The sequence below is a fragment of the Stegodyphus dumicola genome, chromosome 4, assembly GCF_044657685.1.
Source record: "Stegodyphus dumicola isolate Sdum_Otavi_A_Nest chromosome 4, ASM4465768v1".
Taxonomy (NCBI): Eukaryota; Metazoa; Arthropoda; class Arachnida; order Araneae; family Eresidae; genus Stegodyphus; species Stegodyphus dumicola.
This window is the reverse complement of record NC_140771.1, coordinates 129614531-129631978: the sequence shown is the minus strand read 5'-3', so window position 1 is coordinate 129631978 and position 17448 is coordinate 129614531. Positions and strand designations below refer to the sequence as shown.

The window sequence follows — 17448 nt, the reverse complement described above, 5'->3', positions numbered from 1 at the left end:
TAGCTTTATATAAGCCCCAAGTGAGGCCATCTGTTCAACTACATGTGATTGAATAAAGGTTCCTTTACACCTTTCTTCTGACTTTTTCTGTTTTCTTAAGACCTGAGGATTATGTTACCTAAAAATACGAGACTAGATACAAGCCTTTTGGATTATTACTGAAATAATGTTTTAAATTTCTAGTATATTTCATACATTAATTGAACTTTTAGTAATTAACAAATGATGGTAGTGACTCACAAAAGAAGAAATTAATTTAAATTAACTAAAATCTTTTTAATTGCAATTTTACGTTTGTTATTCATCAGATGCTAGTTTTTTCCAAATTTCATGAGAAAGTTATCATTGCTGCATAAGTGAGCAATAAAGGAGTTGACATAATCGCATTTTTATTAGTATTTACCTATATCCATCAATATAAAAATCAGCTATAAATGACCTACACAATGAGTAATTTAGAAATCAATATATTTATCAATATAGAAATTCGGAATGGAACATGATCACAGATGATCTTTGCTGAAAGCCACAATAAATGAAAAATTCGTAGTTTGAATTTAAATGAATTTATTACTAAATATGTGTCGCTTTAAATAAACATAAAATACATATGTTCTGTAAAGATCCAAATATTAGCTGCAGTATTTGTCCTAGATGTCATTGTATCTAGGGTTGTTACAACAGAAATTAAATGAAAAGTTTAAATTACTAGAATTTTGTTAATTTAAACCAAACTGAATCTATTATTTCAGTATACAGAATGAGGCCCCCAGACGGTATAATGATTAGAGTAGAATAGCCGGCTGCGATACCAAAGGGCCTGGGTACGAATCGCGGAGAAGGTATGGGTGTATTTGAGATTCCCCTCATAGAAGCAAAGGTGGCCCACCTATTAGGTGCTTCCATGATAAAATGACCACCGCTTTTGACCTGTGGACGCTTCTGTGAGCGGTTTAGGCTCGCCATTGGGGAAAAAAATTATATATACAGAATGATAGAATTCGGAACAGCAAATGTCAAAAGTTTTTGTCATATAATAAAAAGTCTTGGAATATAAATTCTAAAAGGGTTTAGATTGTATTAAAGCCGTATTTTAACAAAAGTCGTGAAGTTAATGTAGCAAATGATTGCTTACGCTAGGAAAAGAGAGAAATAATATTTAAGAAATACAGGAAAGCAACTGTGGATAAATCATATGAAGAACACGAAGTTTAGTAAAAATAAACTTTTCAGCTATATGTACGGCAAGTTATATGAACGCTAGTCAGTAAAAAATTGGATATTAGAAATAAAAACAAAATTCTTAAAATAAACCAGAATTAAGAAAATCTCTCTATAAGTATTTCTTATGTCTAGTAATAAAATCAGAGTCTGTCGCTCATGGCAAAGTATATATTATGAGGAAACATATATATCTCACATGTTTATTCATTTTCAGAATGTGTTAAGAAACCTACTGATTAAGCAATACCAATTCATTTAAATTTTTTGCTTAAACGGAACAGTGCTAGATGTGTTAATAAAATGATACTGGTTCTCAGCTCACTTCACAAAATTCCAAAAATTTGCAAACGCAATTATACTATCCAAAATCCGATCGACAAATTAATCATGTCATACAAATTCTTCATCTGATAGCCCACATGTACCATTTCTTGGATGAAATCTGATAATTAGAGTAGATTTAATTAGGTCATACTATTAATGATGAGTGGAAACTGTAATGTTATACATATTTTTAAAGTAACGGAATCTGAGCAACGAAATCTTAAAAAGCGAAGAAATGAATTCGGAACGGCATAAAGGAAGTTTGTACACCCATTCCTTTAGTCAAACCCGATTATAGAATAAACTGTAAACGTCATTAAGCGGCAAGGGTTCGACACAGAAATCCTAAAGTTCGCTACTTTGCCATAAATAAATGGTATTTTATTAATTTAATTCCAAACTGGTCCACTCACTTTGTTCATTGACTCCTTTTCTTCCAATATGCATCCAATCCGAAGTTGGCAGAATGTTTCGTGTGTAACCAATTAGAAAACCATCCTTTTACGCAGAATTTTACGTCCATAACCATTGGCGTGTTAACTGTAACTTTTTCATAAAAACAGGCGGATATTGATTATAAATGGAATTAAGTCCTATGGAATATGAGAAAGGATTCCTTTTCGAAATAGATCTAACGTTTTCGTAAAAAAATAATACGAAAATTGATGAAAAATTCGAAAAATATATACAAAAATATCTATTTCGGAACAAAAAATACAAAAGTGGTCCTAAGCGAAATGTAAGTTCTAATTATTAATAAAACGTTTCTTTTATCTAAAATTTTATTTCATCTCAAATATGCGCTTTGCAATGCGAGTGGGCAATACAATACTCGACAAATCTGATAGCCCACATGTTCCCTGCGACTTTGCTAGAAATTAGTTCTTGAAAAAGTTCGTTCAAGTTCACTGTCAGCTTTAAATCCGCACAAACATTGCTTTGTTTTGCACGCTTTCAAATTAAATTACTCAAGGATTATAAGGGCTCCAAATCTTACAACTTCTTTTGTTAATTCTACCGTTATGTTGAAAATGTAACTCATCGCTTAATACGACTTTACTCAAAAATATGACGTCCGCTCCTTGATATTTCAACTACCAGGCATAATCTCAAAGATAAAAATGACATGTTGTCTGGAGTTGAAACATCTCTTAAATATTCCAAGACTGAAGATAAAATCTTTCATGAAGATACTCTGTATTTTGCTTCTTGGAATGCCCAGTTATTGTAAATAATGGGGAAGATCTTCGCCATAGTCTTACTAGTGAATACTTTCACCCATGGCAAAAATGATTTCGGGAGACCAGCCTGTTAATGTGACGCATTACTTCTGAACAAAAATATTATTCACTTCGAGAACTGTTTCCACATAATTCTCTCCATATTTATAATGCATTTTATAATAATAACGCCTTATTACCTTTTGTAGCATTTTATGATTTTTAATCGTAATGTGCCTACAACTACCGACTTAAAAGTTACAAATATCGCCAGACCAATGCGAGTGAAAATGATGCTCGGATTATACCTTGCATTACTGTTGGGATACTCTTTATTTAAATGCATCCACAAACGGAGCTAGTTTACATACAGAAGATGGTATAAATATTCTAAGCGAAATCGGAGTTTCACAAAAATAACAGATGCAATTGAATGAAACACCACAAAAAAATTGTTTCGGAATTCAGAAATTTGGGTGAGAATTAAAATCCTTACAATCTAGGGACACTAATTGTTCTAGAAAACATTAAACAGAAAAGAAGGATCTTTATAAGAAAGCAAAAATTACTACACGTATTATACTGCTAATTTTGGATTTTAACTGTTTTTTTTTTATTAGCCCAAAGGGGTGATTTTCCCAGAAGGGCTATTAATTTCGTTTTGGCAATTTGCGTTGATTCACTATAAACGGAGACTCACTTTTTAAATTGTTGCCACCAAATATTAGAGCCTACCTAGAGCCCTCAAATTTTGAATAACGTACGTATCCACCCGAATATGGCCATCCGGAAGCCCAAATTTGGAATTTGTTTTATTATTTGTTTCATAATTAAGACGCAATAACACGCCGAACAAATACTACCATTTGCGCTTTTGCAGCTGAGGATGGTGGTTCGGTAAAACCATGAAAAATAGTCCTGTGAAAATTTGAAAATATAACGCTGATTTTTGTTGTTTGACTTGAATTAGTATCTGTTGAATTAGTATCTGTTTCATATTTTGTAAAGCATTTATGATTTTTTTTATTAAAGAACTCAACGATTTCAAAGGGGGCAATGACAAATTGTACGAAAAAAAAAATTTTTTTTTCCTCCAGAGCGCGAGACTGTATATCAGAAATTCTAAAGATATGTTCTTTTAAACATTTTGTGATACTGCTGTTAAATTAAATTTTATGGTTTAAGTGCGAAGAATATGATATTTAATAAGTAAAGTTAACACAGAAAACGTTAAAAGTCCCTTTGAGCGTAATATAAAATCTGAAAGCTCAGATTTTTTTTAATAATTTTAATTTTGTTTTATATCTTAAACTAATTCATTCTATATATTTATTACTATCTACCTTATTTAAAAAGAGTTATAATATTGATTTCTTTAATCGGTCTTCTTTTTTCTTGTGATAACTTTGGCGATACAATTAAAGGATTGCACATACTATACATATTGCGATATAAAGATATTTATAATAAATCACGGCAATAATTGAAATAAAATATGAGCAAATTTATATTTAAGTAAATTTTAACTTGAAGGAAGTGAATTTAAAATCGAGCAGTCCGAGTCAATACGTAGATTTGGCAATCATACCTGGCGATTAACTTACTCTATATCGTCAGTAAGGTTATATATAGTAATGAAGTATTCATTTATCAAGTGTACCAACACATAGCGCTGTTCAGAGTATTTAAATATGATTGCGCTAAAAAAAAGATCTAATTGTAGTGAGTTCGAAATGGTGCATGAAATAAACAGTTGAATTAACTTAATTAAAGTGTAAGTGAGTAAAGCATAAAGGCTTTACAATTAGAAATGTTAAAGTTATAAAAGAATGATAATGGCATAAAACTCCTTCTAAACTGACATGTGAAACTTTGGCGGATTTCTTGCTTTGGAGTGATGATGAAAACAAAATGTATTATCCCAAATTACTTTATTTGATGAATTTCTCCAAGTTACAACAGCAGCATATATATCTGTTAGGGTAAATGTGATTAATCCGGTGATTATATGTAATAACCGGTAATTATGCATAACCATCTCTAAATCTCGTAATGGTAAATGTGATAAAAGTCCCTAACTTTACGAAAATTCGTTCAGATTACGCAACTTCTATCAACACGTGACAATCACGTGATTTCAGTAGTAGTTCTCATTCCGTTGCATCTAGACTTTTTTTCGCTTCCCTCTCGTATTTTATAAAATATTGAATAATGTCTGGTATGCTTGAGCGTTTTAATTCCAAATTAGTTAATATTATGGATACTAAAAAAGCAAACAGTGATTTTCTGACGAACGAACTTTATGATGATTTGTTAAAAAAAAGGGAATAATAGTAAAAACAAAGGCAGTGGGGAAAAACAAGAAGATTATCAAAGACTAAAAAGATACGATGTAATAAAAGTAGGCAGTGTTGAAAAGACAGCTCCGATGTTAGATTTTACGTGTACTTTGAAGAACTTGTAAGGATCTTAAGTTTTACTAACGTTTATTTTATTTTAAATCTTTACTATCACTTCTTATTTTCTACTTCCGGCCAGAATTATAAGCGTGAAGGAGTTCATGCAAAGTTGTCTGGCGAACGCCAAGTATTTAAGTGTGGCCTTTTTGCCAAGCAGGAGAGAGGAAGCAGTGAGTTCGAAGCAGGCCGCTTACCTTAGAAGTTACGCAGTTGCTATTTGCCTTCCAGGCCAGAGGTTTTAATCCTCTTGATAAATTAAACGTATTGTAGTGTTCACAGTCTCTGTGCTACATACGCTTCCTGTTATTATAAGGCCAATCTTATTCTAAAGTTAAATTAGAGTTTAGTTTTATTTTTATACCTTTTACGTTAGACCCCGAGTGGAGGGTCATTGTATTCCGAAGTACGGAAGTCATTGTATATAAAAAAAAATAAAGGGTCTTGTATACCCTTCGTCTGTATCCTGTCTACTTACTACAATTAGTGAACATAGCTTTAGTAAGCTCTCTGTTCCTAGTCAGGTCATTGTATGTTTCCGAAGAAGGTTAGAAGAAACATTGAACCTGACTTTTTACCATAATTCATGAGGTAACACTTATCACTAGGCCATGGTGGTAGAAAGAGGATGTTAAAAGAACTTCAAAAAAAAAAAAAGTACAAAAACATTACTACCGATGAAGTCATAATTTACTTACATTTTTGTGGAAGTTGTCAAAAAAAAAAAAAAGTTACCTAAGAAAGGACTTGTTGTTAGGCCAATTTTCTTTCAATAGATGAATTCAAGATGCCAAGTGGACCTAATTGACATGCAGTCGCAACCAGATAATGACTTTAAGTTTATATTTGTCAATTAAGACCACTTGACGAAGTTCGTACAGTTGCCTGCCCTGAAACGCAAACGTGCAGAAGAGGCTGCATATCACTTATTTGATATTTTTACTATATTTGGAACCCCCAGTGTACTGCAAAGTGACAATGGCCGGAAGTTTAGTAACAAAATCGTAGAAGAAGCTTGTGCAATGTAGCCGGATCTGAAAATTGTGCACGAAAAACCTAGGCACAGCCAGACTCAAGGTTCGGTTGAACATGCAAACCAGGATATTGAAAATATGCTAAGTTATTGGTTGGAAAGTAATCGCACCAGTAAATGGTCCGAAGTGGTTACGTTTCGTGCAACATATGAAAAATAGAGCATTTCAGGAAAGCATCAAGTGTTCTTCTTATGAAGCAATGTTTGGGACGCCTGCAAAATGTGGCTTGAAAGCGTCTTCTTTTCCGAATGACACTATCGAATATCTTAGAACTAAAGAAGAGCTTCAGGCATTAATCAAGACAGTTAATAATGCTTCCGAAAACACCAATAGCGACATATAAAGTGTTTCTAATACGGACACTAACGATCTTTCTCAAAATGCCCCTCCATCTAAAGTTAATTTTAAGACTCAGAAAGAGAATGAAGCAGCAGTCGCTCTAATCCAGACAGATATTTTACGCAGGCAAGAGCAAGTAAGAAAATATAGAATGAGTGCTAAAGAAGGTTTAGAATTACAACCAAAGAAAATGTTGAAGGTTTCAAATCTTAAATTTCCTGCTGGTAAAGTTGGTGACACAGTGAAACTACGAATATTAGACGTTTACCGAGCAAGAAGAGATCCCCGAAATTTATTAGCGGTGATATTAGAAGTTCAAAATGAAGAGTTTTATCGGTTGGGAAAGAAACAAGGAAGATGTTCACAGTTGTATACCAGAAATCATTGTGAAGAAAAATTTATTTTGCTTGACGATGTTCCAGATCTAGCAATATCACTTCGAGAATGCGTTTAGAAAGACATTTCTTTCTGGAAGTCAGGGATATCAGCGATGTGTTTATAAGGGACAAAACTTAAAATATTTAGTAATTTGTAGTAATAGCATTTAAGTCATTTGAAAAAAAGTTTCTTTTTCTCTAGAATATGGGCCTAGTTTGTCTTTCATATGTAAATGCAGTTTGTTTTTTATGGGCAACTGTTTTTTACAAGTTCATGTAAATTGTATTTTTTTCATTTCACAACATCTGTCAGTCCCTTATTCAAATTTCGTTCAGGTTTAATAAATGTATGTGACTTAATATAAGCATTTATTGACTTTTTAATTGTAAAATATAAAATATTGTAATTCTTGATCTCCTATTCTATAGTGTCCAACGAAAATATATCTTTCTGAGTAGTAACTACTCAAGAAAAAGCACAAAAAAAAAAAAAAAAAAAAAAAAAAAAAAAAAAAAAAACTGCACTCTATTCTACTGAACCAATCAGTCATGATATTTATCACATTTACCATTACGAGTTGGGAATTATGCAAACAAACCGGTTACTTTGATAAATTTTCAAAAATTTATCATATTTACCAAATTTAGTGGTAATTATGCATAATTACTGGTTATTACATATAACCACCAGTTTATTACTTTTACCGTAACATATCCAGTCTTAAAGAAATGCTCCACGCAAGACAGAAGAATGTTAGTATCTCTTTGAATTGTCGCTTTAAGTTTTGAAATGTTGGCCTAATGAAGATTTCCGAACTAATGTATTCTTTATATAATTCGATAAGCAAACTCCACAGTAAAGAACTCCCTATGTAACTTTGCTATTCTATCCGATCCCATTAATCTCATTACTAAATTCAGTTTCAATGAAAGGCCGTCCGGTTCACTTTTTTGAACATAACATAACATACATTATGTTAAACATAACATAGCATACGTATGTTAAACATACCATATATAAAAACTACAAATGTTTTATTTTGTTACATGCACCAATAATAAATACAGACTAAGTACAGTTCAAGGAATATTAGTGAAGAGAACTAATCCTAAGGAAAAACACAGCTGCCCTGACCACTATTAACAATGACACGGGTAAATCTAAATAGCACTACTTTTCTTGGCATACCAATAAGTGAAAAAATAGTCGGTTGTAATCTTAGACTACAAGAGCATGGAGGAAGGACAAAGAAAAGAAAAATTTTAAGTATAGGAAATGAAACTGGTGCTATAAAACAGATTGAGAAGTATGTAATAAACCTGATGAGTTTTGAAAACTTTATTTGTTGAATTCTGTAGTTGAAAGGAATTTGAAAACACAAGAAAAATTTATAATTGAGTGATTCTGCTGAAACGTTAAAAAATGTGAAAACAAATAATGTGTCATTGAATTGCTCTTCGTCATGACTAGATCTGTTGAATACCTTGCAAAAGTATGAATCACCATGAAGTTCGTTTGCACCGAAGATTGGAGAATTGCGTACTTAAGTCTTGTTATAATATAATATAACAGCGAGAGATTACTATTATGAGAAGATCTGAGGATATTCTTAATTAGGGAATTGTGAAACTACGATCATATGTCTCAATAAAGTTTGGCCCTACGCAAGGGAAATTTTCAAAGCATTACTAGGAAATCTTGTTCTTCTTTATGTTCAGAGAAAAGCATTCTAAGAAGATGGAGGAAACTTTTAGAGACACAAATATACTTGCAAAGTGCATTAAGGACTGAATTACTATTTTTTCTGTGACAGTGCTAATATCAAAGAAAAATGGAAACTTTTTGTAAATCGGAAAATTAATAAGGCTTTGGGAACAATCAAATATCTTTGGACGTTTATCTAATATAAATATCAGATACTAGTTTTATCATACAGTAATTATCTCAAACAATAACCTGTATAATTTACCTTAATATTATTTAAAAATGATATACGTGTATATTAATAGATAAATCTGATAATAAGAATCTATTGTCAGTAGGAGCCTTAGAAGAAGAGACTATTACTCTGAAAGTAAAACGGCAATATGCAACAGAGATTTAGGAAGATTCTAACGAGAAGAAGTCACGTTGAAAACTATACAACATTTGAACAAAAACATTTGGGGGGGGGGAGTCTTTTTTTATTCTTCTAAAAGAGGCACCTGTGTCTGATCGCCTTCAAAATTGACAAAGGTTCCTTCAAAATCTTTGTCAAATTAAGGTTTGGCGAAGATTTTGAAACCAATAAATTACTTTTCATGACTAATTTTAAATTTTACATTGATATGTTTCTTTCATTTGAGAATTACATTGTTTTTGAAAACGCTGAAGCACTAATATTGTTTGTGTAGGACCAATAAAACAGGAAAGGATAAAATTAGTAGTAAAAAAACCTTATTAAAGATTGTGATGAGTCTTTGATAGAATATTGTATCATAGATACCTGCTCTGTCGTATATAATAAATTACCCCCGACGTAAAACTGTAAAATTAATTACGAATACATGCTAATTAGCAATTGTTCCCCATAAAAAGAATTCTGCTGTTACAGTAAAAATTAGAAATTTAAATCTTTACCATTTTCCCCATTTTTCGTGTACAATAGGTAGCATAAATGATTCATTCGTTTTTAAAAGGCTGTATTTTCAAAAGTATTTCACGTAAACACATGAAAGATATATGAAAAGGACCACAAACTCACCAAGTTTATACACTCTCTACAAATATTCAGTATGTTCCACTTTGGTGACAAGACACACGTCCAGACGATGTCAATTGACCAGATGTTCGAAATACCACAAAAAACTGCTTGGAAGATTTTGCGTCAAAGGTTGCATTTCAAACCATACCATGTGTAGCTATTGCAACAATTAAAACCAGAGGATTACGCCCACCGACTAGATTTTTGCGTCAACATGCAGGAATCAAGATGACATTCAGCCACGAAGCAACCCTCCACTTATCGGAGGAGCTTGTTGAAATAGTGAAAAAAACTTGCTGAGTTTGTGGTTCTTTTCATACATTTTTCATATGTGTACGCATAATACTTTTGAAAATATACCCTTTTCAAAATGAATGAATAATTTATCGCAAATGGAAATTTTAATGATCGTTTTTATAAATATTTGATCTCCCTCAGGTTAGAGAATGATCATCTAAGAAATTACAGTACATTCAAGATAAACAGGGTGCCGATTAGCGGGTTGCAAATTAATTGGCCCTTGTATTAAAAAAGTGTCAAATCTGTTTGCTGCTAACGATGTAAAAATTATTATCACAAACTATCAGAACAAATCAAACATTCTAAGAGAAATTTTTAAATGAGAAGAAAGGGTGTGAGACGTAACAGTATTTAGGAATGATTTTTATCCACGGCAGTATGTAAAGGTAAATTAAGTGTTCAGCTTCTGACTTCCATTGTCTCCAGTCGTAATATAAAAGAAAACAGTGTTCTGAAGTATATTGTTCTTGCTTTGAATGATGATTAAATCTGAATAACTAAAATTATTCTCAAAATTAAACTGCTCAGAAATGAGGTAAAATGTTAATAGTAATTCCTGTTAATTATAATATAGGCTATTTCTTTTTCCTATTTTTTTAACTGACATTTCCTGTGCTTTAATTGTAAAGTCTAATATGTATTATTGGATTAACCATGACTTTTAACAATGGACGCTGTCATCGGCATTACCCCAATTAATTGGAAGTTTACTGTAATATTACAACTATCAGTACAAATGTAGTATTGGTCACTTACAAAGGTGGCCATTTTAGAGAAGCTGTCTTAAGAAATTTCACAGTATTCATTCAAGTAAGAAGTTGATTAGCTGTATATCTTAGCTGTTGCAGGATGAGTGGTAAAAGATGCAGTAAATATTTTTGTTTATAGTTACCGTTTGGGATTCATTTCTGTCTCAGAAGATAATTAGAAGGTTAGAAAACATATAACAGAAATAAACAGGACTGTGTTTATTACTGCATCAACATTTTCAAGAAATTCAGTATACTTTCTCGCAGGTATGTAGTTTCCGTGAAGAATTATTTTCGCTTTACATTTTTAAATTTTTTAGCATTATTAAAATATTTATTCCTCTCTAAATACTTAAACGGTACTAATTTAGAAGTCAAACAACAAAAATCAGCGTTGTTGTTTGACTTCTGAATTAGTATTTGTTCGGCGTGTTATTGTGTCTTAACTTAAACGGTAGTTAAAATCACGATTCTTTTAAAATATATAAATTTCACTTCTACGAACGCGTCATTTGGGATGCATAACAGGAATATTATTGAACTGACATAATGAAAATAATAATAATTAGGAAAATAAACAGTATTTTCAGCAACTGTCATTAAACTTCCAAATACATCAGGAAAATTACAATTAAAAAAATTTCTTATGTTTGTAATTACTGATAAAAAATTAAATCAGAGTTAAGAAATAACCGATTCCTTTATCAATTTTTACTCCGGTAGTTGTAAATGATTTGTAATTCCTTTCAGTCAATTTTTGCACGCCTAAATTAATGAGGAAATATAAAGGTACTATTATTAGGTTTTTTTTTAAATTTAGATTGTTACCAATCTAAATTATTAAATTTAGACTGTCAACAATATTCTTAACAGATTATCAATACAGATAAAAAAATTTATCTGACATGGAGCTTCTGAAAGTACTTCATACTGAACATATATATATATAAAATTCTTACTAATTCCTTCAAGTGCTCGCAGGGATTTAAAAGCATTTATTTTTTTTAAAAAAGGTATTTTGAAACAATCCGAAAAGTTTATTAATTAACTTCTTTAGTTTCATGTCGAATAATACCAGTCGTGTCAAAAGATTGTGGAATATTGGCCAAAGTTAATTACGAACTATTAAAACATTTTCTGCAAATTCTGCTTTGTTTCTACTTTGTTTCCAAAATAACTTTGTTAAGCTGCCTAAAAAATTGTCTTTTCTTTTAAAATTTTGCAAGATGTCAAATTTAGATTAAAAACCTACAGTTTTGTTCTAGATTGATTGCTGCTAGGTATTTTTAAAAACTGTGATGTAATTTGCGGAGGTTTGCGAAAGAATGAATAAATAACTTTTCCTACCGAAATCCAGAGGTTCACTAGCGAAGATGCTTTCAGTATTGCAGTGAAGTGCCATAATAGTTGCACAGCATGAAACTAAAACAAGGAACTTATCTGCCACCGTCTCGCCAAAAGGCCGTCAACAGTATCCCCGAACGAGAAGCGAAAGACTCCGGTTTCTCCTTCTCAGCGGTCACACGCCATTTCGCGATTTAGAATCCACCTTCGACTTTTTACGTCATTAGAGTTAATTTATTTAACTGAGCTTCGCACTTTTAAAGAACTTTTTTTAAAAAAAAACCGTTTTCTGGATTAGGAGGTTGACGCTAAAAGACGTTTTTGGTTCCGACCGGGAAACAGAGGGTTGGTGTCAAAATTTTCTTTGCAGTTCGCGTTTATTAGTGTTTTTTAGGTTTTCTACTTAAGCGTTGACGAATTTATTAAGATCATTAAAATGCTCTTTAGCGTAGCCCACCACTTTGATATATGTTAGATAGTTTATTTTTCTCGTGGATACAGTGTGCTGAGGCACCTGATATGTAAATACTGGAAACCTCTTCTTTCATGTTCGTGCAGCATCAAAAATTGAAACTAAGTGTTCCCCCCCTAGCATTTTTACTATGTACGTCATTCAATGTAAACTCTTCTCCAACGCACACACACACGCACACATCCTTCTGTAGATCCTTATCTTGAATGAAACATTATTTTCTGTCGACGCGTTATAGAAGGAATCTCTTAGTCGTGTCAAGAAGACATGCAGTTTATCTTACGGTTCGGTTGGCCTCAGCAAATTCGCTAACAGTTTGACAAAAAGGATCTCGTCAGTATTGTCATAAGCAAATAATTCTTTAAATTACACTCATGTCCAAAATTATGTTTACATGCATAAATTCACGGATTTCTCAGAGACTATGACTTATAATTTAATGAATTTTCGTGGAATCATACATAACATGATGACACATAAATGCAAAAGAAAAAATTGAAGATCACCTCATATGATATAAAATTGTAGCATGAAACAATAAAAATAATAATAAAGTGTGACAAAGAGAGTTAAGAAAAAAAGGAATGATTCAGAAAAAGAATTAAGTCTTAGGAATTTAATATGAAATATGATCTCTCCTGACTTCTACACACATATCATAAGCAAATAATTCTTTAAATTATTTCTGGTGTAATATGAAAATTTCGGAAATTGTGAATTTAACAAAAATGCCAAGTATAGCTAAGTGATTATTTTTATTTCCGTTATCGTTCCTATTATTTCGGGAAAACTTAATTTTCTCTTTCTACTGGATTTCCATTTTCTGTGTGGATTAGGTAATATATTGTGCATACCAACACTGAAGGGACTGCTGACATTCTAATTACCCTAGGAATGTAGCCTCTTTTATCCGAAAGGAGCATCACTAATTAATCACTTATGATAGAAAATGTTTGTTACTTCATCTTCAGGGCTTAAATGGTTTGTTTGTAATATTTAAATATTATCATTAGTTTAAATTTTTATTGAAGTTTTAATGAAGTGCTCAACAAAAATGCTGATACTTTAATACAATGATACTTTTCTAAAGTTGCCTCAAGCCCTTCCAAATCCACACATAATGATAATAATATAATATGGGACTCATCGCAGAGCCTTAAGGCAGACCCTTACTTTGTCTTTAGTCTCTAGAAAAGGATTCATTAAAGACGACAAAGAAAAATCTACCTCTCAGAAAGTCTTAAACTCAGGCAAGTGCTTTCTCAACAAATTTAAAGGTATCAAAGAGCTTTATGATCAGCTTCTTAATCCAGACTCGATCAAAAGCTTTTGTCAGGTCTCAAACTACTGCTGCGGTTAGTGCGTTTTCCATGAACCAGACGATGAAGAAGTTAATCACATAAGAAGATAATAAGATTCTAATAAAAGCATGTTCTTCTTTTAAAGCTAATTTTAAAAGCACATTTTCTTAAATTTATTAGCTTAAAAACTGTTATAAATTATTCCATTGTAATTTTTTAAATGTTTTTAATTTTATTAGTCACTTAAACATAGTATATGGCATAATTTGGAAAACATTACAGTCATATGTAAGTAGGATGTTTTGCGATAAATACATCTTTCTCAAATTTGCATCCATCTTACGTAACCTTATATAATATATTTACAGAGGTTTGTATACTTTTGTTTAAAAACTTTCAAATACTAAATGAATGATTTGTTAAAATAGACTGCGCTTTACTGACTTGTCCTTAAAGCTTAAAATGAATTTTCATTATCTCATGTACGAGTGTTTATAAATGTCGTATCATAGTGTTTATAAATGTTTTATTGCATAATGACGTTTTACATTGCATCTAATAACAAGAAAAGCTTTAAAAACTGTTATTTGTGAATCTGGCCGCAATTAGTTACAATATGTTATTTTTTCCTAGTTTTAATAAAAACTAAACTTCAGATTTCTTTCTGCTATAAGTTTGTTAGAATTTTTCTTAATATTTTAATAAGGTTTTTAGAAAGTATTCGACAAAAATGCGCAAAAACGATTTTTTTAACTTGCTTTTTGTTAAATATTCAGCTTAGGCAAACTTCTGTTGTGGATCTACTTCATTTATTTTCTGTCAAAGTCGCCATTAGGTATGTATAAGTATATGCAATGAATATTGATAGATTTCCCTTAGTAACTAAAAAAGTATGGGAAAGAATCTCACGAAATTTAATACTATTATTTAAATGAATAAAACGGCGAGTCTAATCCAGTCTTGGCCTGAATTGATGAGAGTGAAATATTTTGCAGAAAAAAACTGTCTTATTCAAGAAACACGGATTTTCTTCCTCTCCTTCTTCCCAAGTTCAAAGACTGATATTAAATGAAATAAGATTCAGTGTTTAAACAAGGAACATCAAATTGTAATAAATATGAAGCAAGAGCCACAAAAATTTTAATTTTGACTGAAAGGTGACAAAAAATTGAGTTTTTGACCAAACATTAGTGTCGATATTTTTTTTTTTTTTTTTTTTTGCGTATATGCGATAATGTGTATTTCCCTTTTTATGTTATTTCATTGTGTGATTTAAAAAGCAGTTTATTGAGATTCGATTAACTACAAATTTTGTTCAATTTTGGTGATGAGTAACTTTGTTTTAACATTATATGACGTCATTATTCTCCTATTTTTTTAAGTCAAAATAGATCGATGTGTGTATGGACAAAGGGAGTGCGCAATGCCGAGTTTGTGCAATTCTCTGATTTTTTTTTTTAAGTGAAAATAGATCGATATGTACATGGACACCGTGTTTGTGCAGTTCTTTGACTTGTTATTTACGTAGTACCCATCTTGAAATTGTGCCTTGCTGGCCAATAGCCAAAAATTGCCAATTTTCGCCAAGGGGCACCCTTAAATATATTTGTGACGAGAAGTGATAGTAAATATGAAATTATAAGTAACTGGTTACTTAAAATAATGAAAACTCTACAAAGTAAAACAATACATATGGAATTACGCAGAATCAAATGATATATTATTAAAAACCAATCATTAATGAAAAATCTAACTTGGTTAATAATTTTTTTCTAATTCGCTCCAAATTTTGTCAGCTTCATTGGTAAATTTCCTCTCTTGACTATCCGGGGTCTGTTCCCATGTCACCTGTTTTGGCTACAAGATATACTGGTGGCATTTACTGTTATAACCTAAGTTTTAAAAATAATTTCTAAAAACATTAATTTATATCTATTTTAATTACTCATTTTTTCATAAATTTATTAATTGTTCTTGCTGTAGAAATGCTCATTCTTCAGGTTTGAAAATCGGTTTCCAATTGGGAATCTTCAAGCATCAATTAGTTGCTAAACTTTTCATGCAACAAATCTGTGTTTAAAATAGATAAGAATATTCCCGTTATAATTTATTAGCTAAGAAAAATTTGCTCAAAAATGCCCTTATATGACACTAAACACAAATTCATACATCCACATCCTTTGTTTTGATCAATTTTGGGCTATCTTGTAGCAACTACTATTTCATTTCATTTAACTTAATGCATAATGAGCTAATGTAGACAAAGAGTGGTAGCAATGAAGATTTTGGAGTAAACTATTACGAGATTATTAAGATTTTAATGCCTTAAACATATTGTTACGAAATGCCTAGCTGCGGTAAGATAGCTTCCCCGTACAACGGGTTTAGGTTTACCAGATTTGGCCCTAAATCGCTCATTTGGCGACCTCTGGCGACAAAACTGGCAATACGCCATAGACGGAGCGCGAACATTCTAAAACAAATTCTTACCTGTTTGACCCAGAATGTTCTCGAAGGGAGGTCAAAAGTTATATAAACCCTGCCTGCACGCGGAGTAGCAGTTTTTATCGTGAAGAGTATCTTGAGTGTGTTGAGTTCAGTAGCAGTTCTTTGAGATTAGCTTGAGGACGATCGACAGAGTCGGGAGCTGTACTTTAGTGCTTTGCCGTGAAACTATCTTCATCGTTATAGCCTGATAGTTGAAGGCTGTGTTGCTGATTGTTTCAGCATGTTTATCGCAGTTTTTCGACTACTTCTTTGGAACTGTTCTGTGAAATAATGACGAATGAATTGTGTTTTGATTCTTTGTCAATCACTCCAAATCCAAGAACCCTTTGAACGTAACAATATTGTGATTATAAATCATAAAAATCATTTCATTAAAAATCAAACAAATAATAAAAGTAAGAACTTTGTAACTCTCACTCATAATCAGAAGTTATCGAATTTTGATAATATAGTTATGAGTATTCACGATAAAATTCTATAAATAGTTAAAAATAGGATTCATAAAAATAATAAAAAAATGGTTATGAAATTAAAAGACACATGAACAATATAAATAAAATCAAGTATCAAAGGATAGACTGACATTATTGCTGGGAGGGAATGTTGCTGTAGAATTTGTTAACTGAAGCCCTCATTCGCTTATCGTGTCGCTAAACCTAGGGTACGGAAGATCATAAATAAAACTTATCTTCCTGTTATATGGATGAATAATGGGAAGGCTCGGATGATACTGGCAATATTTAAGGAGCAGTTATCCCAAAGGCAAAATTTTACTATTAGAAGGAAATGATACCTTCCAAGATTCTCCTGATCCCAGATAATGCACCTGGACATCCACAATATATAGATGATTTCTGTCTCCCAAAGTTAAGCTGAATTTTTACCATCTAACTCAACATCGATCTTACAGCCAATGGCCCAGGATATGATTGTAAATTTTAAAAAAATATATTACCCACGTTGTATATACTCCCAAGCATTTAAAGACGTTGATAAAACTTGAGTTTATCACTTGAAACCATTTTACGGCGCTTTTCGAAAACCTACACAATATTT

At 31.6% G+C, this 17448-nt stretch overlaps 1 protein-coding gene across 2 annotated transcripts in view; it reads right to left on the bottom strand.

The window, feature by feature from the left end:
- LOC118198248 (filamin-A-like) overlaps positions 1–12298 on the bottom strand; it is a 197977-nt gene extending 185679 nt beyond the window's left edge. The window contains exon 1 of one of the 2 annotated variants that reach the window (XM_085815434.1): positions 12115–12298. In XM_085815434.1, the coding sequence (XP_085671560.1) occupies positions 12115–12169 (55 nt within the window). In that variant the 5' untranslated portion in view covers positions 12170–12298. The remainder of the gene's footprint in view (positions 1–12114) is intronic. The other variant, XM_035369877.2, reaches the window with a different exon arrangement.
- Between the last annotated feature and the right edge of the window lie 5150 nt (positions 12299–17448).